Source organism: Oryzias latipes, chromosome 9 (genome assembly GCF_002234675.1).
Source record: "Oryzias latipes chromosome 9, ASM223467v1".
In the NCBI taxonomy this organism is placed as follows: Eukaryota; Metazoa; Chordata; class Actinopteri; order Beloniformes; family Adrianichthyidae; genus Oryzias; species Oryzias latipes.
The window spans coordinates 11183494-11204639 of record NC_019867.2 but is presented as its reverse complement, the minus strand read 5'-3'; the positions used below and the strand labels follow the sequence as shown (position 1 = coordinate 11204639).

The 21146-nt window shown below is 37.1% G+C and overlaps 1 protein-coding gene across 4 annotated transcripts in view; it reads right to left on the bottom strand.

Moving 5' to 3' along the window:
* The window catches only part of LOC101174195 (PDZ and LIM domain protein 5), a 51812-nt gene that overhangs the window by 8560 nt on the left and 22106 nt on the right, over positions 1 to 21146 (bottom strand). Inside the window, exons 4-9 of one of the 4 annotated variants that reach the window (XM_004072343.4) lie at positions 13359 to 13398; positions 10573 to 10598; positions 9550 to 9570; positions 9121 to 9144; positions 8670 to 8842; positions 8460 to 8496 (exon numbers count right to left, since the gene is read on the bottom strand). In XM_004072343.4, coding sequence (XP_004072391.1) covers positions 8460 to 8496; positions 8670 to 8842; positions 9121 to 9144; positions 9550 to 9570; positions 10573 to 10598; positions 13359 to 13398 — 321 coding nt within the window. Of the gene's footprint in view, positions 1 to 8459; positions 8497 to 8669; positions 8843 to 9120; positions 9145 to 9549; positions 9571 to 10572; positions 10599 to 12386; positions 12809 to 13358; positions 13399 to 21146 lie in introns of all 4 variants that reach the window. The other 3 variants (XM_011479046.3, XM_011479045.3, XM_020705856.2) reach the window with 3 other exon arrangements.

Genomic DNA, 21146 nt, shown 5'->3' with positions numbered 1-21146 from the left:
TAACTTGCTACACATGTTCAATGGTCGTAGAGCCCGAAAACAGTCACGGGTACTTTCATAACTACGCGCGAATGCCACAGTTTTAAAAGCAGAAGCCCAAAACGCATGATTAAACAGACTTTTCATTGGAAGTGACCGCTTGAAGGCGCATTGCCAAGGGCGGTATGAACGTAGCTTCTGTTAAGAAAAAGTCAAAGTGCTAGGAAATACATCTTCCCTTGTGCTCCAATCTACAACATCACAACTGTTGGTGGATCACAGACAAGCTGCTCAATCATCAAACATCATAAATGTCTTGGAGAGAACGATCTTCCCCTCACACCTCAGTAAACAAATTGAAACCTCTCACTGCTTTAGAATTAGGAGTTAAAGAGTAACTCCCCCATGGTGGTCTTGCACTGACCATCTTGGATGCACACCATTTAGCTCCCAAGCTGTAGCCAGTCATTTAAGAAGGATTATCTGAAATCCTTTCACTAGGTTTTCTGGAACTTTGCATAATGTAGACTGGGTTGTGTTAAATACACTGAAGACATCCTCAACACTAAAATGGTAAGAAAATTCCACAGATCCACAAGAGGTTTGACTTGTTTTTCTACTCTTTTTTTTACTTCACTCTCAGACTTTTAGTGCATCTCTGAGTCTAGAGCTGTAAAACCTTTTTCTTTTTTCTCTTTAACCGGTGACTGAAGAAATGCATCAGACTCACAGGGGAATTCTCAATCTCAGGTCTGTGCTTTGTGTCCTGGGACATAACCAGTCTGGATCCAGTTACCCAGCCACCTCTTTATGGGGTTGTCACAGTGGCTGCTTCATCCAGTAGTTTACCAAAACACGCTTATGTGAAAGACAGTCGGGGAGTGAGGTCTTACCTTAATAATTCTGGATCAACTTAAATGGAAACTTGTTAGGCTCCATGACACAGAGGTACAGGTGGGAAAAGAAGGCATAGAATCAGTCCTTTTGTGTTGGAGTTATGATCGCTGACCAGAAACTACTTTGAGTGGTGGGTCACTAACTATTTGGCATTAAGGTCATTTACATTTTTTATTATTATTGTAAGTATTATTGATTGATCAAAAGTTTGCAATTATTATTACATCTTACAGGTATGGACGTTTTTACTTCTACTGACATGTACATCACATAAAAAATGACTTCAACCTTGTTAACGGCCTCACTTTCTGTCCCTCCACCAAAGCAGGAGTGCTTGTTGTGAATTTATGTTCATGTTATAAAAACTACTAAAGGTTGATCTAAATTCTGTGTCTTCACCAGACACTTTTTTTCCTAGCCAACAAAAGTGTTTGTAAAACTAATGAACTGCAGAGGCACAAGGGTAATGACAAGGATTGTGATGAATGTACCCAGGCCTGTTGTGTTAGCAAAGATTTCAGATAATCAGCCTATAGGCTGTACTGTTCTAATCTAGGTATCTTTATTGGAAAGTGACTGTCAAGAAAAGGAACATCTTTCTTCATTAAAGGCTTATCATTTTGTGCCTGGCACCCAGAGCCACTAAATTCACAATAACTTTTTGAATCTATGCTCAGACAACAGACTGAGTCGATCCAATACAGAGAGACAGGTTGTTTGATTTTAGGCTGATTTTAAATCTTAAGCAGGTGATTTTGCAAGTAATTTATTTTTTTTAGTTGGTTTCCTATTGATGCGTCCAGCTCTTGCTGTTTACTCTAAAGCAGGGGGCAGATCACTGTTGTAGATAATAAGAAACAGGAAGGCATTATCAACCATCAGCTCATTAAGTAGAACAGCTTTGGAAAAAACAGGAAAGATCCCGTGTATGCCAATCTATTCCAAGTCAAACTCTGAGATTAAATGCTGTTGAGCCGTCTATTTAAACGATCTCAACCAACATGTTAAAGCCATTTATTTACATTAGTGACAGTAATTGGATAATGGCAGGTGAAAAATAGAGAAGTATACAAGTTGCTCCCGTGATGTTATTCATTAAAACCCATCACAGAATGTTTCATTAATGTTTGATGCCAATTAAGCAAATTCTATGTGTATTTAACTCCATTCTGCACCGACTTTTACAGCTTGCTTCTTGTAGCCAGTTAGTGTTGACCATCAAGATGAACTGTAATGTTTAGTCTAGTGAGAAGTAAATGGATACGCCAGGAAAAAATAGAAAAAGAAACCTACTATTTTCCCCTTAGATATAAGCCTTGCCTTGTTTATTTTTTAATGAAAAAATTGAATGAAGAAAGTCTGTATACTTGTAATGTTTTCTTTTATCTTACATGCTTTAATCTGGATCTTTGTGAAAGTGTCTGTGAGTTGACGTCTGTTCTAATCACTGTAATCTGCCTTTTTAAGAGAATTTGTTTGTTGATGATGAGTGATAATGAGAGATAATTTGAGGCTTTCAAATGTTTACTTGTCTAAATTAAGCCCCTCGTGTAATGTGGTTAAAAACGGAAGAAAGAAGTAATATACATTCTGTAAACGAATCTGTTTCATTTGAGCACCGAACAAATGGTCTATTAACATAGCTGTCTGCTGTCCAGCAGCTCTCTGCCACACAACAGATGGCCTATAATTTAGTGGGATGATATTCTTTGGATGGAATTCAGTCCTCACCCACCATACCATTGTGCATGTGCATTCACACCCGTTCTGTGATAAAGCCATCCATCCTTACACACACCTACTCCAACTCACATGTGCACAAACGCTTGATGCGTCACGCTTCAACTGCGTGCAGTTGTGTCCACTAACCAATGAATGATTTCTGTGAGGTGCTGCCAAGTTCTTCTTCCATGACCGCAGAATGCCATAGTTGCTTCGAACACTACAGAGACATATGGACCATGTCTTTTGCATCCATAGGTTGAATAGTGTATGTTTTTTAATGCTATAAAACTACCTGCAGTGGATTTTATCTTATGGGTAAAAACTACAAATACAATTTAAGAAAACATTAACTGGGGTGTTAAAAGTAATATTTTTTAAATTAATAGTTTTTCCTAAAAACTAAAAGAGAGAAAAATTAAGAGAGAGAACTTTGTTTTAATAATAATAATAAATTGTATTTAATGGGTGCCTTTCTCACAACTTAATGTTGCCGAACAGGAATAAAAGCACACATTTAAAAACACTATTGAGAAGCTTTAAAAGTTTAAAAAGGTTTTAGCTTGTCTTCTCTTGTCAAGTGTGGATAGAGTTGCAAACCTTGAGAAGTAACTGTGATTGATTGTAATCCTGCGTCACTGAATGGAAATAATGACTACCCGGGAGAAAGTAGAGGACTACCTTAAATAACGGGCACTAAAATAACATCTTAAAAAAAGATCTACATTGCATAATGTGGATTGAATATATACAATACATTTTGGTAAGTGTGTGTTAAAAAAGCTTGAAATTATAAATATATTTTAAAATTTTAGAAAAAATGGGCTCCAAAAATTTGAATTCATGTTCTTGGTTAATGTTTAAAATGTTTTCTGTGGATGTGCATCCCTCTAGTGGTAGCAACGAGTAAATGAAAAAACAAATTGTGTTCATGGTAGTTCAGTGCATTTTTCTTGAACCTTCTTTTTCTTTAAAAATGCTGTTATATTTGAAACATTGTGGATTTGCCAGAAACTGTAAAAAAAAAATCATCTGCTTTATCAGATGATAGGTGTGCTGTGTAGTTCTGATGGATGTTGGCGTGCAAACCAGGAGGGTCGTTGAAGTAACACGGCTTATTGAGGATAAGAAACAAATAAAATCTGTTATATTTTTGTAGTTTTACAATTTATCAATAAATAAGTTATACTGCAGAATGTTTTAAATTGTACAATAAAGAATTTGCAATAGACTTTATTATCGATTTTGTGGTCAATGCATTTACCACTGCATTTGCAATCTTTATGTCTTTCATGATTTGTTAGCAATAATCAAAAAGGTGTACAGTATTACTTTTTCAAAGACTCTGATGGGCTGACAGAAGCTTGAGTCTCTTTCAACCGATTAAAAAAAGATGTTTCTATTATTATTATGACTCTTGGAATTGTTTTTACTAAAAATTGTAATATTTTCTTTTGGTGTTTGCATCCTATGTAAGCCCAAATTTGATATAGTGTGCTTCCCTTTGTGTCTTACTGTCAGATAAGTCATATTTGAACTGTCATGGTAACATTTCCAGTAAGAAACACAGAAAACTGATTTTAAAAAAAAACTCAATCAAGAAAACAATCAGTTTATTCGCCATGTTAAATAAAACTTTTAAAAATACAGGGCAACAGTTCAACAACTATAATTCAGCTGTTTTTAAATAACTCAAGTTATAAAGAGACAAACAAAGTTATTTGAGGGATGTGGGGTCAGGCATCAACTGTGCCAGTTCTCCCATTTAATAAGAGAGGCCTGTCATTTTTAATCATAAGTATACCTTAACCATGAGAGACGAAATGAGAAAAAACTAATTCTGATTTTTAAAGATTTTTTTGCAAATACAAAAACATGCTTTATAGGTTAACTGGTTAATCTAAATTGTCTCTAGGTATGAATGCGAGTGTGTATGGGTGTGTGATTGTGGCCCTGTGGGGTGTAACCTGCCTTTGCACAAGGCACACCACAAGTGGCCGGGATAGTCTCTGACAGCCCCGTGACTCAGAAAGGGACAAATGGAAGAAGATGAATGAATGCATATTTGCAAATTATGGTGGAAAATAAGTATTTGGTCACCTATAAACAAGCAGGATTTCTGGCTCTCACAGACCTGTAAGTTCTTCTGTCAGAGGATCCTCTGTCCTCCACTCGTTACCTTCATTAATGGCACCTGTTTGAACTTGTTATCTCTATAAAAGACACCTGTCCACAACATCAAGCAGTCACACTCAAAACTCCACTATGGCCAAGGCCAAATAGCTGTCTAAAGACATCAGAAACCAAATTGTTGACCTGCACCAGGCCGGGAAGACTGAATCTGCAATCGGCAAGCAGTTTGGTGTGAAAAAACAACTGTGGGAGCGATTATTAGGAAATGGGAGACATACAAGACCAACGATAATGATTACAAGAATGGTGGGAAAAAATCCCAGAACCACAAACCAGCAGAGCGCTGGGACCAAAGTAGCAAAGGCTATTATCAGTAAAACACTACGCCGCCAGTGCCAAACGTGTCCCCCTGCTAAAAGCCAGTACATGTGCAGGCCAGTCTAAAGTTTGCTAGAGATCATTTGAATGATCCAGAAGAGAATTGGGAGAATGTGGAGATGGCCAGATGAAACCAAAATAGAACTTTTTGCTAGGAACTCTACTTGTTTTGTTTGTTGGAGGAAGAATGCTGAGTTGCCTCCGAAGAACACCATAACTACTGGAAAGCATGGGGGTGAAAACATCATGATTTGGGGCTGTTTTTCAGCAAAGGGACCAGGACGACTGATCCGTGTGAAGGAAAGAATGAACGGGGCCAAGTATGGTCAGATTTTGAGTGGAAACCTCAAACCTTTTACCTATGTTGAAAATTACAGGCCTCTCTCATTTTTTCAAGTGGAAGAACTTGCACAATTGGTGGCTGACTAAATACCTTTATGCCCCACTGTAAATCTTAAGATACAATTACTGTTAAGGCACAAATATTAACAAGTCCCCAAAAACTTTTGAATATTTCTAAAGTCAATGCTTGAATTCTCAGCTTTTCATCTTTGTCTTGAAGAAAACAACAGGAAATTATGGAAAAAAGTCTTTCATGATTTGCTGTCCATTCACACAAGTTATGATGTCATGCATATTTTTAAGGAGCCTACAGGAAAAGCTCAATTTAGTTAAGAAATCATCAGAAATTTCAATACAAGAAAACAATCCGTTCATTCACTAAAACATTCCCTTTACACCACTGAATTACACAGTCCAGTACATACTAAATGCAGTATTTATCCTTTTAAACTCTCAGGATAAAATAGTCTTCCTCGCTTCACTTACTGTGTACTCCTCCTTCCTCCAGTCAGTGCATTACACCAGAAAAAAAACCTGACAGCTGTGTAATTCATTTTAACCAGCTTTTTTTAAAAATATTCTGCTGTGAAGTTAGTAGATTGTAAAGCCTTTTTTAATGTCCTTGTAATTTTGAACTTTTTTGTGGACATTTATAGTTGAATCATGTCTTTTCACAGAAATGAAAAACCAAAGAACCAAAAGTGTCAGCTGTAAATCGAACTATATTTATAACTAAATGCAGGTGGGATCCTTTTGGTTTTTGAAAATTATTCACCCCTGTTTTAAAAAGCATTCATATGGTTGGCTGGATGACTGGGGGCTCTGAAATGCCAACAAGTTTAAGTATTAAGTAAACCCCATTGTGCCTCTTTGCAAAGACTTTCTTCTGTTCAAGATAACAAAAATATCTACATACATGCGGGAGCTGAGTATGTAAATAATATTTTAAAATTGTTCCCAGCTGTGTTAATTATGATTATGCGGTTTTTAAACAAACAAAAAAAAACTGTTTTGTTTTCTTGGACATATTTTCTGCAGAGCTGCAGTAGTTCACCATAATTTCCCCTCTGAGATGTGGGAGGGACTGTTGGGGTGGAATAACCCCACCCTCTTCCCATCATCCACCTGTTTACATGCTCTTCCACAAGCTTACAGTCCTTCACAACCATAACCTAACCTTACTGTTGAAAAAAAAATTGCGAGCGATATTGGATATTGATCACAATGATTTACATAAAAGAATACTCAGAAATGCAATTTAAGCTTCATTTTCTTAATATTTTTCCTCCATCATGAGAAAATTGCCAAAAGAACATGATAAAACACAGATTTTATCAGAGTGGGTCTTTCATATAAAGTGACACACATTGGATCAGCTCAAAAAGACTCCATGACAGTTTTTGTCCAAAAAACCCCCAAAACAGACATTTCGAATTAATGGAAGCATTTGAAATTGAGAAGTAAAATGTGTAAAAGGTTCAAACAAAAACACTCTATTAATTTGAAAATATTGGAACAACTGTAACCTCAAAGAAAGAAAATCAGCCCACTGTTGATGAAAGAAGTGAAGGTCAGCCACACAAACAAAAGTAAACAGAATCCATTAATTTGCTTTACTTTCTTTAACCACCACAATTTCCCAAGATTTTGTCCCTTCAACAGTCCTTTCTTAAAGCTGAACACCAACTGACATTTAAATAAAGCAGGAAAGGGTCAGTTGGACCCACAGATGCAAAAAAACAAAACAAAAAAAACCACACACATACAGATAAACTACTGGACATTAAGGGTGCGAGCAGACACTTCATGGTGCCAGTTTTTCAGCTCGTTGTACTTGGGGCCAACCACCAACCGGGTGTTGTTTACCCTTCCATCCAGCACCGGAAAAAAAGATGAGAGAAGACAAAAACAACACCAGAAGAGATACAGAAGTAGGATTTAGGCAAAGAATCCCAAACTCAGACTACAATGACATGCAGTATAAGCCATGCCACAAATAGAGCAGTATGATAAAGCATTAGCCTTTCCTGCAAAAGAGGCTGAGAATTCAGAACCACAAGAAAATGCTGCCAACAAAACACTGCAACTAAAAAATAAAGGCTTGAGGCTCCGGAGCCACATGCAGCTATTTTATCCCTCTGTTGTGTCGTTTTGGTTAGACAAAACAATGAGTTTTTAATTTTGGTTTATTTATTTTAGACAATCAAGTTGTATATAGCTTCTTTAACAGGTCAAATTACTTAGAAAAATTATAATAAAAGGTTTAATCTGTTGTCAGAATGATATTTGAATAAAGTTAAGGTACATAGTATTGTAAATATTTAACATTTTATAAACAAATAGCCAACATAACATTAATAAAATGTATTTTTGAAAAGGTGGACCATTGCGGCTTTAGCTGGGTTTTGATCAGTAAGAAACAGGACCAAATTGTTCTTTTAGTGTTGAAGCTTGCAGACGCCCGCTTTAGAGCCACACACCACAGCATGGAGATACAGTTACACAGTGATGAGACACACCACCTCAAACAGCTAATGGATCACATAAGAACACTAAAAAAGCTGTATTTGTGAGCTACACAAACGCTGGCTGCATGTCATGCAACAAGTCGTCTGACCGACAAAACAACCAATAGCAATACAAAAACCACATCACACACGCAACAGGTATCGGACGGAGTCACATTAGCCACTATTTCAAAATCAGTGTTAATATGATGCCACAGGAACTTCTTTTGATATGGTAAGATTCTAGTGTTGTTGTTTTTTAATTAAATGTGATTCAAGCTCAGCTATTGAAAAAGGACAAGCTTTCACCACATTACGCGTGAATGTAAGACTTGTCCAAGATCAGACTTCAGTTTCCTTCATAAATTTAATGTATCTGACTGGTTAAAATAAACCTAAAAGTAAATTAGAAGATCAAATGTGTTCAAAATGTTTAACATAACAATTCAAGGATTGGAGAATCTGAATAAAGTGGAATTATTCTGGTTGTCATGCACTTACTTATTCTTCTTGGCTGAATCATCTTCCTCTTTTTGAGCTGTGATAAAAGTGGAAGGCAGACAAAAGTGGAGATTTTAGAAAAATAAAAATCCCACCATCACTTAGACGTCAATAATGGTCAGAATCCTATTGAATGGTTAACTCAGAAAAACACTTCAAGTCCTGTTAGTGAAAAGATTTCAATATCCGAGTGTGTTTGAGAGTTTCTACCGCTCTCGGTGCCTGTTATCTGAGCCAGGATCCTAAAGGATCTCGATTGGGTGGTGCCTGAGCGTGGCCGCCAGTCTTCTGTGTCCTCCATTATCCGCTTTCTGCTTGCGTCCCCGTGAGAAGGTACATGGTAAAAATGGATGTCTGTGTCCACAATATGTTTCCTGGGAGCTCTGTGGAAAACAAACAAAAAATCTTAGAAAAAAAAAACAAAATAAAAAATCAGGACACTGTTTCATGCCTAATACCTCTTTAAACATAAACACTACAATATTATGTCATCAGATCAAGATGCATTCAAAATGTTTGTGAAGAGCAGGATGGACACACAACCTAGCAGATTCTCGTTCCATTAAAATCCTAAAAATGAAACTGTTAGATGTTTTTAAGCGGAAAGGTCATAGCAAATCGTTACTAGTTTTTAGTGTCAAGGTCTAAACTGACGAATTACCTCGGAGGATGCTGCTGAGGTTTTCTTGGAATTTTTGTTTTTTTTAAAGAAAAGCAAAGAACAGTTAAAAATGCACAATGGTCTTTAAACAGCAACCTTAAAATGATCAGAGTCAAAAATGCCTATGAGTCCAAGTTAAAGTCTAAAGTCTTTGCATTCAAGTCCATGATTCAAGCAATCTTGGGTGACAAATTTAAATCGTGTCTCACATCTTAAGAATATTAGATATATTGAACAATTCAGTGTGAAAAATGATCATTAAACTACTTTAAGAAAAGTTGTGGGGACCCAGTAACAGGTAGGATTTGAACAAGGTCTTCCAATCTTAAAACGGGTTTGATTACCGGCACACATTTTTATTTTTTATTTCTTTCTTTTCATTGCTCATTAAAATGAGTATATCTGCAAAGACTCAATGGAGACACTTACTTTAAAATACTATGAGGGCCACTGATAGATGAAGAAGGAAAACAGAGACAGAAAACATAAGAAATACTGTTAGTTCATTGAAGACACATCTGTCAATTCAAGAGAAGTAGAGAAAAATGAGGTCAGAACAAATATGTGAAAAAGAGCATCCAGGGTTAGCAAATCACAAATTCATACCATTCCTTGGTTTATGTATGAAAAACACACATCTCTTGTTGGTTTTGTTTTATACCACAAGGTGGCGCTTTCAAACCATTACAAATTCTGTATCTGTGACATCGCATTTTATTTTGGAAAAATATAAACTTATATATAGTAATGTATAGAAAAAAAAGCTTTTTCTGTTGGGTAAAGCATACATCTAATACTAAATACACATATTTGTATTTAACATGTGTAAGTTTAAACAAGAAAATGAAGTTGATCTAAGAAACGTTCAGCTTAAAAGCTCATATCAAGCTGGTGCGGTCATAATGAATGAGAAGATCAGAAACACATCCTAACGTAAACACTGGAGCTTTAACTGTTTTCAGGCTCTCCTGATGATAAATCACCTAATAATGTCTAGTTTTTTTTAGCACATAGAGCAGACTGATTTATGAGTGTCTCTCAACACATTCCTTTTATAGCATCAGCTATGTGGGTCTGAAGTGTTGACAGATCCATATGAAGCTGGCTGCACACTTAAGTTATGCTGATTGATAATCTAGGCAGGCATGGATGCGCCTGTGAGGACCACTGTGTCAATGTTTTGAGTATCTCAGATAAACTGCTGGAGTTAAAAGCTCTGTATTCTGGGGAATATTTGAGCCATATGCAGAAAGACTGGCTTAAAAAAACAAAACAAGCTCCCTCGCTCCAGTTAGAACGTTTATATAAAATTACGCTAACAAACGGCAAAATTCAATTACCAAAAAAGATAAAAACAAAGAAAGAAAAGAGTTAGTGAGTAAATGTAGAAAAGAGCTAAATGAAGCACAGAGAATCAAGCATTGAAATACTCAACAGACTCCAGAGACTAACTTTGTGACTAGAGGAGAAGCACCAGTCTGTAAAGCAGAAAACAATAATATAAAGCCAGACAGATTGATGGAGAATTCTGACAAAACAAATGAACATTTTAGAAGAAAAACATGACCAGATTAGATTTTGCAATTCCCTTCTGAAACAAACCACAGCTCATGCAACCAGACAAATGAGATGTGAGGAGAGACGCATGCTTCAGGAGAAAACACGATTGATCATATTGAAATTAGTCCATTTTTAAAGCTAAATGTGCTCATAAATGAAGGATAAATGAGCTGGAGAAACATATTTTAAATATTGTAAACCTAATAAAGATTATTAGAGTCTGATACACTGTAAATGATTTTAACTTCTGTTTAAGTCTATTGTTTTTAGCTGAGAAGATAAAAAAGATAGATCCCCTGATTCAGCAGTTGGCTGCAAAACCTTGTTAAGAAATTACAGACATTCCAAAATGCATACAATTTTCAGTGAGCCTTTTGCACTTTTCAACAGGTGTACTGGCTGACTACAAGTTAGCAAACAGCTTTAACCAGTTTAAAGGACCCTTCTCCATACAGAATGTTTTAGCATTTATTGTTCACCAGAATTCAAATCAATAAACCCCATTAACCCCACATTTTACCTGTAACTTTCTTAGTTTTATTTATTTATTATTTGTTTTTAAATCAGGTTTATAATTTAAAAACTGTTTTTTAAATCAATTTTGGGAATCAAATTTCAGATGGATGACTCATAATCTGCACATTCCGACCCTATAAGCAGGACATTTGACCCCAGTAGTGTTGACATTTCATTGTACTTTCAGAGATTCAAGACACCCTGCGGCAGATGACGAAAAGCAGACCCAGACCATAACTTGGCCCCCTCCATGTTTCAATACAGGGGACAGGGCTTTTGGTGTGCCTAATTTTTGCATCTGTAAAAATAGAGCTGCTGTTATCTCATCTCTCCAAAGAACAATGTCCCAGAAGCTTCATGGTTTGTTAGAATGAATTGTTGCTTTTTTATTCGTATGATTTGCCTTCAACAGTGGTATTCTCCTTGATAATCTTTAATGAATTTCCCTTTGGCTCAAATATAACAATGGTGTGATCTGACACTGATGTACTTTGCTTTGAGAGGTTTTTTCCTGGTCTCTATGGTTAGTTTCTACGTTAACCCCACTCTCAACAGCACTGTAGTCTACAGTCCTTCAACTTCAACTCAATATATGGTGCTGTAGTCATAGGAACATCAAGCTTTAAGGAGACGGTTCTAATTTGTATGTTGTTTTTGTGACAAAGGGGCAACAACAACTCTATGTCTCCATAAATGGGGAAGCAGATGATGATTACTTACAGAAAGAATGACAAAAGAGAGCAGTTAAGGTGTAAAAATGTACATTAAAGATTTGAATAAATTCTTGCTATTATTCTGTGGATACAGAAAACATACAGTCCAGAGATCCCATAGTAATAGCGCCGACCACATTTTTGTGTTGGTTCTGTCCATTTTTCTCACCTAAACAAGATATTTTTCAAATATAGTTTTAGCAAAACATTCAAATTTGAACCTAAAAGTGGGCGAGTAATAATTTCTGAAAATTGTTAAACATATGCAAGAGAATTAGCATTTCTCAAATGCTCTTTTCAATAAATTCTGACAAACTTTTGTGTTTTACAAACATCTGCGCAATGTTTAGGAATAGTTCTTCCTATTAATTCAGCATTCTATGTCGCAGCAAAACAAAACACATTAAATCTTGACATAAAAAGTAAAAAATATACAATCTAACAACTGGTTAACCGGTTAGCAAAGCCAACACTCACCCATTAAACTGAAGTGGTAAGTTTTTGTTCTGACTCTCCAATAGGCCCCGCCTCTGGCCCATGGCCACTTCACATGCATTTTCAGTGGAGTAGAGGTTGATTGGTGTGTTATACACGGATGGTTGAGGTGGGACAAGGACAGGGGGGGAGGACGAGGCAGAGGATGGATAAGAAACCAAAGGGGGAGAAAGAGGAGGGTCGGCAGGAGGACTGGCTCGGGACGATGCAGAAGTGAATGCTGAGGATGGAGAGGGGATGGCTGTGGCTAAAAGTGACCGTGATGGAGAGTACTGGCTGTCAGAGCTGCAACCTCTATAGGGTCTGGGGGCCTTGTTGTAGGAGACAGAACAGTGTGGGTGGGGGTGGGGTGGAGGAGCTGGGTGGGTAATGGCGACTGGTTTTATGATGTCTAATCTGTCGTCCTTCCAGTATGAGAGAAGAGCATGCAGAAAACACAACAATCAAATTAAGTGCAATCACATGACACTGGTGTCACCCAGCTTACACAGCTTAGTACAATAAGATTACAGAAAACATTACAGGGGGACATCAGTGTAACTATGAGTAATTACACAAAATTGGAAAAAATTTGAAACAACTAAATGATTTATGAGTACATGCAACTAAATGAATGCATGGCTTTGCTTCAGAAGGGTGAAATCAAAGCAATTAAAAAATATGGCACTCCAGGATTATTTCTATTGTATCACTACATTGAATTTTAAAATAGTTTTGTGCAGTTGTAGAGTTCTTCAATAGAAATGTTTTCAAGAAATTGGTGAAAGAAAATTGAAATCTGAAAAAGGGCAACTCAGTATTTTTATCAATTCTATTTCAAAGCTTAAAAGAATTTCCATTGAAAATTTGCCATAAAAGTGTTGTAGAACTTGTTCTTTTACCTGGATTGCCTTGCTTTTTTCAACCATTACAGAAATGTTCTGATTTTGCTGTGTAGAAATTACTTTACAGTACCTTAGGTGTCACGGGAGGTGGTTTCTGAACACTGGAGGCCCTAAAAAGAGACAGAGAAGGAAAAATGCATGCATTATTTTTGCACCCAAAATTTGTCACCATTTTTTTTTGACACAAGGGTACAAAAGTACATGAGGCACTACAATCCTCTAGTGACATTTATGGAGACTATGCAGTCTGATTGCAAGTTTTTGTATTTTTTTAAGATTGTTACTCCAAATTAAATCCTAAATCTGAGCTCTTAGCTTGAAAACCAACACAGATTTCTGTCTCTCGTGTCTCCATGTCTGTGTCAAAGACATTTGAGAATGAAGCAGAAATATGTGCTGTCTTTATATGTGCTTTGGGAGCAGCTGTTTTCATTTTATAAATGTCTCTATCAATTTGATACTCCGGGCGTTTGATGCCTTCGATGAGTCTTTAAGACCCGATCTCCTTTGAAGGTCACCTGAGGAGCATTCCTGTACCTTCTTGAACTCTAATGTGTTTAGCAGTCATACAGGCTTAGCACTCCATCCTACAAGTCACTTCTGAGTGATCATTTATCATGGGTCGACAGTTCTTTGCTGATTTGTTGAATAGGAAAACACTGACACAGCACTTGGAGCAGGAAGACTCAAATCCATGTTGTTTTTGACAACAGCTGTAACCAGTAACACGTGTTTATAGACTTCCAAATCGTAACAAACAAAAAGCAAATTAGCAAAGTAAAATTAAAGGTTAAGTACACTTCTGTAACTGGAGACAGTCAAATGTCAGCAGGCTTGCATTCCTTTTAGAGCAGCCCCACCAGAAGCTTCCTCAGGGAGGTGTGTCATGCATCCATGTAAATATGAACCACCATGAGCAAAGTATCAGTCTGGAAGCACGACTCTTGCTTTGCCTTTTTCCGTCTTCGCCTTGTTCTCCATCCATTTGCCATCCGCTTTACAACCATGTATTCAAACATGAGATTGAATAGTCTTAAGGGATATTTTGCAGCACAAGCTGTTCTCAAAACATTTTATTTTAAGCAACATCCATCACACTCTGTGTTTTGGATTTAATTTGTTTAATACAGAATGTTTAATACACTGAACTTCGCTTTTATCTCAATTGTTACAAACATTGAATTTTTTCAAGAGTTCACTTAACATTTTATTCAATAAAGACTGAATCAGAGTCCAAGATGTTTAACAGACATTTTAAACAAGAATCAATTCAATTTTTACTATAAACAATGCTGATTACTTCTGAAAATAGCTCTTTCTTAGAACCATTGACGTGGGACTAAATGTGGCACATGCAGCATGATAGGAACACTATGAGTATTTCAAAGCAACCCTGTCATCCCTGCATTCTCTTGTCTCCATTGCACTGTGGCTATAATTGGAAATCACCACCATGGAAATGTGTCACAGTCATAAGTGTAGCCTGAGAGTGAACATCAACATAAGTCTAATTTAACTCAAAGGCTTTTCCAACCTTTCCTCTTGGAAGGCATATGGTCCGGTGCAATATTTCCATAGTTTTATCAAGACGCCCTTTGGTAGAAATGCTTGGACTGGTCCCAGGTGAATGCAAAGGGATCTTTGCAACTTAAATAGCAAAACAGTTTCAACTTGGCTATAGAAAAAAGGCTTAACAAAAGACAAACAAACAAAAAAACAGGTATATGCTGTAAATTAAATACACGCTTTAACTAAAAAAAAAATCTTTTTTTTTTTTTTGGAAGGGGTACCAATTTTTCACCAGTGTTGTGGAAGTTGTTTGAAGCTATGAGCAACGAGATGAATTTTTCTAGTCTTAGGAATCTCTTATATGGCATAGCAATAGAAACTTAAGTCATGAAAGGTTCAGTTATATTAGCCAATCAGAAACATCTTTTGGCCACTGTAAGAGTTTAGTTTTGGTTTTGTTTTTCCTTTATTTCTCAATACTCCTTGCACTTTGAGCGATGGAAAAGTTTCTGGCTTTTGTTGCCTATGTTAATGCTTAGTTTTAGTTTCATGTTACCTTCACATAATGAAAGATTTGCAGGTAAGTTGTCAGCATGAAGACTTGAATCCAAGTGTTGTGGCTTGAAACCAAACTAGGAGAAAATCCTCAAGACACTTTGACAATGATATGGTTTTCAAATTCAAAGTACTCTGCTAGACTTTATTAAAGATTTATATTTTACTTAATTTTGTTAAATTAGAAATAGGAAAAATTGTGAATTATTTTGATGCTTATTCCAACAATGTTTCGGTGGAGATATGGAACAAGGCCTTCATGAGATGGGACATAAGTTGAACTTGCCCTTCAAAGACTCGAGGCTTGACCTAGTAATTTGTATTACTATAAATGCGTGTTTTTGCGAAAATTCTGACGGATATTGCTGCTTTAAATTATACTGCTCAAGGTTTGTGTGAATCACAAACAGTTCTGCAACATATGCAGTTCTTGAATACACCTTAATTCAGTTTCAGGAACATTTCATATTTGCAATAAAGCATACGTTTCAAAAACTAGGATGCTTTTTGCTCTAATGTTAATTTTCAATATTTTTACTAATGCTTATTGGCAACAAACAAACAAGCTCTCTGATAGTCTAACCTCAACTTCCTAATGACATTCAACAGGATAAAAGGGACAAAAAATAATTGAAATGGCTAAAAAAAATGGACAAAAAATATTACTGTATTAAACTATAGAAAATGCACATTCATTTTTTAAAGCACTTAAATTCCCTTTTGAAAACTTTATAACTCTCTGCAATAAGTTTAGCTAATATTATTTAACTGTGTACCACTTAAATAGGCTTCTATTCAATTAAAATTTGTAGTTAAAGGTAGTACTCAGACATATTTTAGATGTACTGTACAGTGGTGGCTATTCTGCGGACCTTGTTATGCATTTGTCTTCAATCTCTTCAATCTATTTTTACCCCGATGACAACATGGTGCCCTTTCCAAGGCTCTGCCTGACATCTATTGTCAGGAAGCAACCATCCCCCCAACAACTGCATCAATGAAATTGATTTGGTTGGGCGGAGGCCCCGGGGAAGACCCAGGACACGCGGGAGAGACTATGTCTCTCGGCTGGCCTGGGAACGCCACGGGTTCCCCCAGAGGAGCTGGAGGAAGTGGCTGGGGCGAGAGAAGTCTGGGCATCTCTGCTGAGACTGCTGCCCCCTCGACCCGCTCCCGGATAAGTGGAGGAAGATGGATGGATGGATGGACTTTGTGTGTAAATGTGCGTGTCAGAGTATAGTCAAAGTCAAAAACGTGTGTGCATAGTTTCACTTTAGATAGATGTGAAGGTCATACATTGCATACATCAACAGGAAAAGTTATTGGTTTATTTCACCCATTCATAAGATTTGTGTAAAACAGATAAACAGATAAAACGTATGGAGTCCTATACTGTTCATAACTAAATAAATAAATGTTTGATTAAATAAATAAATGTGACCTCATGCAAATACACAACCAACCAATAAATCTCTCATAAATATATAAAAAGATCATGAAAAGGTGAAAAACCTGCACACTGATTTTAAATTAGCCATTATATTATTCAATATATTTAATTTTGCTTTAAAAACCTGTTTATTATTTTAAAACAGCATTTTAAAATATTCATTTTTAATCATGTGGAATATTATTATAATTCTACTTCTTTTTTCAGAACCTTAGATTTCAAAATCAATATTTTCCAAAGTAGCTTTTTTTATTTCATGTTGCTGTTTTTCACAATGACGTATTTATTTCATGAAGAGCTTTTTCAGCAGAATGGGTCTATCTGTCAATCAGTGAAGGTGGGCGGGATCTAAACGCTCATTGGCTCATCCATGGAAATCGACTCATATTCCTCGATACCCGCTCAGCGGTGTTCCAGTCAGAGAGATGACATATTTCAGCGATATCCGCGCGGCTTTATTGACATTAGAGATCAAATAGAGACAAACTATCAGTCTGCTGCAGAAGATGCAAACATGGACCACTCTGTTTTTGTAGTTTGAGGGTTTGTGTGGACCAAAGGAGCTCCGGTCGTCCACGTCTCGAATTCCACGTGAAACACTCCTGACTCTTACGCCACTCACTCAGCTCTCCTTTGCTCTGCAGGTAACAGCTCTGCTGTCTGAGCTCACAGATCCAGTCTGACGTCATCATTCCTTATGTCGGCTCGCAGGAGGCGAGCTGGCGGACCGACAGAGAGTCAGACCGGACAGCAGTGGATAGGGGAACAAGCCTGCTCGGGCCTCCTGAACCTCATGATATTTTTTCTATTTTCATTGAGACAATGATTATAAATCAGGTCCTCTGTTTTTTTCCCCTCTTGGGGAAAATGTTGAACCTTTCCTGCGAAAGTTTCTCTTTCTGGTTGTAAAACGCAGCGGAGATCCGGGGTTTGATTTGGGATCACTTCCCCGTTCAAACCTCTCAGAGCTGGTTATTAAAAGAATCAGTCTCTATACTTTGGATATACTTTTTTATTATTACTTTTCCGGCAAACTGAACAACAGACCCTTAACTTAACTTGCGCTCACACACACACACACACACACACACACACACACACACTTTTTGCGCTGGGCGCTCTGATTTATACGTAACAGACATAGTTGACTGCAGGAGCTGAAGACTCTGTGGGATGATCTCCTGAACTCAAACATGGAAACATTGTTGTGGAACTATTCCAAATAAATAAACCTGATCTCTTAACATTCTCCGTGTGCATTGTCCTTCCAAGCATTTTAAGTGAGATAAACACAGGCAATCGCTCCAAGTGGCTATCAGGCTAAAGCATTAGCTGCTAGCTCCTCCCACACGCGGCATGGTGTGTTTAATGAACTCCAGTTCACAGAAGTTTTGTGAAAGTCAAACAGCCACCCAGCCTAACTTAGGCCACTACTAGATGTTAATGAGAAGATGAAAATTGCAGAACCGACCACAAAATCACCCGGATTATGCACACTCGCCCAAAGCCACTTTTATCCGAAAATTTAGAACCAAAACTGCCCAATTTCTGGTAACACTGTGGATGTGTTGAGGTGCATACTCCCCCTAGTGTTGAGGAGTGGGCATCGCGCCGTCACGTTCACTGAAGCGTCTTCGATCGATGTAGTCAGGGTGCTGCTGCTTATGTCTGAGTAAAGGAGTAGCCAATCACAAAAGTGTCTCCGCCTTGTCTGGTTTGATTGACAGATAGACCCATTCTCCTGAAAAAGGTCTTCATGAAATAAATACGCCATTGTGAAAAACAGCAACATGAAATAAAAACAAAGCTACTTTGGAAAATATTGATTTTGAAATCCAAGGTTCTGAAAAAAGAAGTAGAATTATAATAATATTCAACATGAATAAAATGAATATTTTAAAATGCTTTTTTAAAATAATGAACAGGTTTTTAAAGCAAAATGAAATATATTGAATAATATAATGGTTAATTTAAAATCAGTGTGCAGGTTTTTCACCATTTCATGGTCTTTTTATATATTTATGAGAGATTTATTGGTTGACTGTGTATTTGCATGAGGTCACATTTATTTAGCTCGTGCTGGTTTGCGGCGCCTTCCGTCCGTGAAACCTGGGTTCGACTCCGGGCTGCTCCCTGTTCCCTTCTCTACCTCTGTGCCGGTTCCAAGCCCGGTTTGAGAAGGTTGCGTCAGGAAGGGCATCCGGCGTAAAACATTGCCAAAATTTACCATGCGACTTGTTCGCTGTGGCGACCCCTGATGGGAGAAGCCGAAAGTGGAAGAAGATAGGACTCCATAAAAACGTAGGTGTTGAACAGATTACTTGGCACACACTGCCAATTCCAACAAATCTCTTTTTCTAGCAACAAAATATGTAGTTTTATTTCTCCATGAAGGGAGTATTATGCCCCTTTTTTCTGCCATTCGGACGAAAGAAACCTTTGAGGAACCGAATGGAGACTGGCCAGTTGGCAATCATTTACACAGAATATAGAGTGAAGGTATTGACAAGTGTCATTTAAGGCCTGGAATTTTTGAAAGAAGTATCACTGGGGCAAAAAGAACCAATTATCCTCTCTGCACGGTTTGTTACAGAATTCATATTCTAAAAATATTCATTCATTCATTCATTCATTCATTCATTCATTCATGCATTCATTTTCTATTCCGTTTTATCCCTTTCGGGGTCACGGAGCTGCCGGAGCCTATCCTGGGCCACTTATGGGTAAAGGCAGGGGGACACCCTGGGCAGGTCGCCAGTCTGCCGTAGGGTAGAATGTCCACATATCACACACCCATTCACTCTCAAACTCACCCCCTATGGACAATTTAGAGTTGCCAATTAACCTATGAAGCATGTTTTTGGACGGTGGGAGGAAGCCGGAGATCCCTGAAATTCTACAAATATATGAAACATAAATTTGGTAATTCTATCACTTGCACTCCTCCAAATGAACAAAAAACTGCCTAAATGAAAAAAATTGGAAACATTGGAAGCAGCACGTTGATTTTTTTAAAGCTCTTAAATTCCTTTGTGAAACTTTATAACACTGCAATAAGCACAGAAAATATTAAAATGTGTTTTTTTGTTTTGTTATCCAACTGAGTTAAGTCAAGTGTATGTGATGGGTTTATGTATAGATTTTAAGGCAAAGACAGATTTGAGAGTTAAGGTTAAAAAAAAAAGAAATGCAGCTTTTGATGAGTTGTTCTGTTAACAACCAAGGAGAGTGGAACAATAATTTATTGGTTATTCTATCACAAAAAACTGGGCGATTTTAAGCTTAGATCAAGTTCAAACCAAGTTCACTAGTTTCTCAAGGCTGGGCTTTGTTGTATTAGTCTTTGGGCGCACACATGTGCATGTGTGTCTCTCCTCCACTTGCTTTATCTTTTCCTTCCAATATCTATCACCACCCATGCTGTGTCAGGCCGTATCGAGTCTTCACTGAGAATGACATCACACAAAACACTAAAATAAGGTCTGACACTGACCAGAGCAAAGGGAAAAAAATTGTACAGCCTTTCCGAACAGAAGATCAGTAACGTCAGAGGGAAAAAAACGAATAAATACAAGGGAGGTTTGTAATGTCTGCTGATTAGTACTCCCTCCTCACAGAAAGAAAAACTGGTTCAAATCCAGACCGAAATTGAATTGACACCTTCTGTGTATGTTTTTACAAGATATTTTGACTTTTTTTCTACTTTTCAAAAGCATGGTTCAAATTGGATTGTGGGAATGAGGTTTCTCAGTGGTTTGCATCTGTGTCAAAGGATTTTATGCAGCCTAGCCTGATCTCTAGATACAGATATAAAAGTCTGCCCCTGCAAATAAAGTTTTTTTTTTCTTTTTCCAACACCCAGAAAAAAATTGTTTTCTGAAAAAATAATGAAACTTGTACAGTAGAATAACAGGAGCAGAAAGGAAATTGGAGGGCACTACAGCCATGAAGATGGGACATTAAAACACATCCAATCAATGAGAAAGTCAAAAAGCTTTGGCAAAAGGGGAAAAACTGTGGATTATTAGAAAGCTAACTAAAGATGTGACCAACAGGAATGTCAATCATTCAGTCCAAAGGTAGAGGCAAAAATAAACCAAGCACCTGACACTTTTAGGAAATACAAGAGACATGAGAAATAAAAAACTAATACAAAAGACAAGAAACCCGCATCATTGGTTAAACTCTTTATTTTATTGTTTCTACATCATCACCTGTAGCTATTCTAAAAGGTTAACTATAGGTGGAAGGAAGTTAATTTCATTCAAATATAAGTTTATTAAAAACTAAACATTTTCATCCACCAAGTTTTGGGAGTTTTAGTTTTTTGTTTTCATTTTCAAT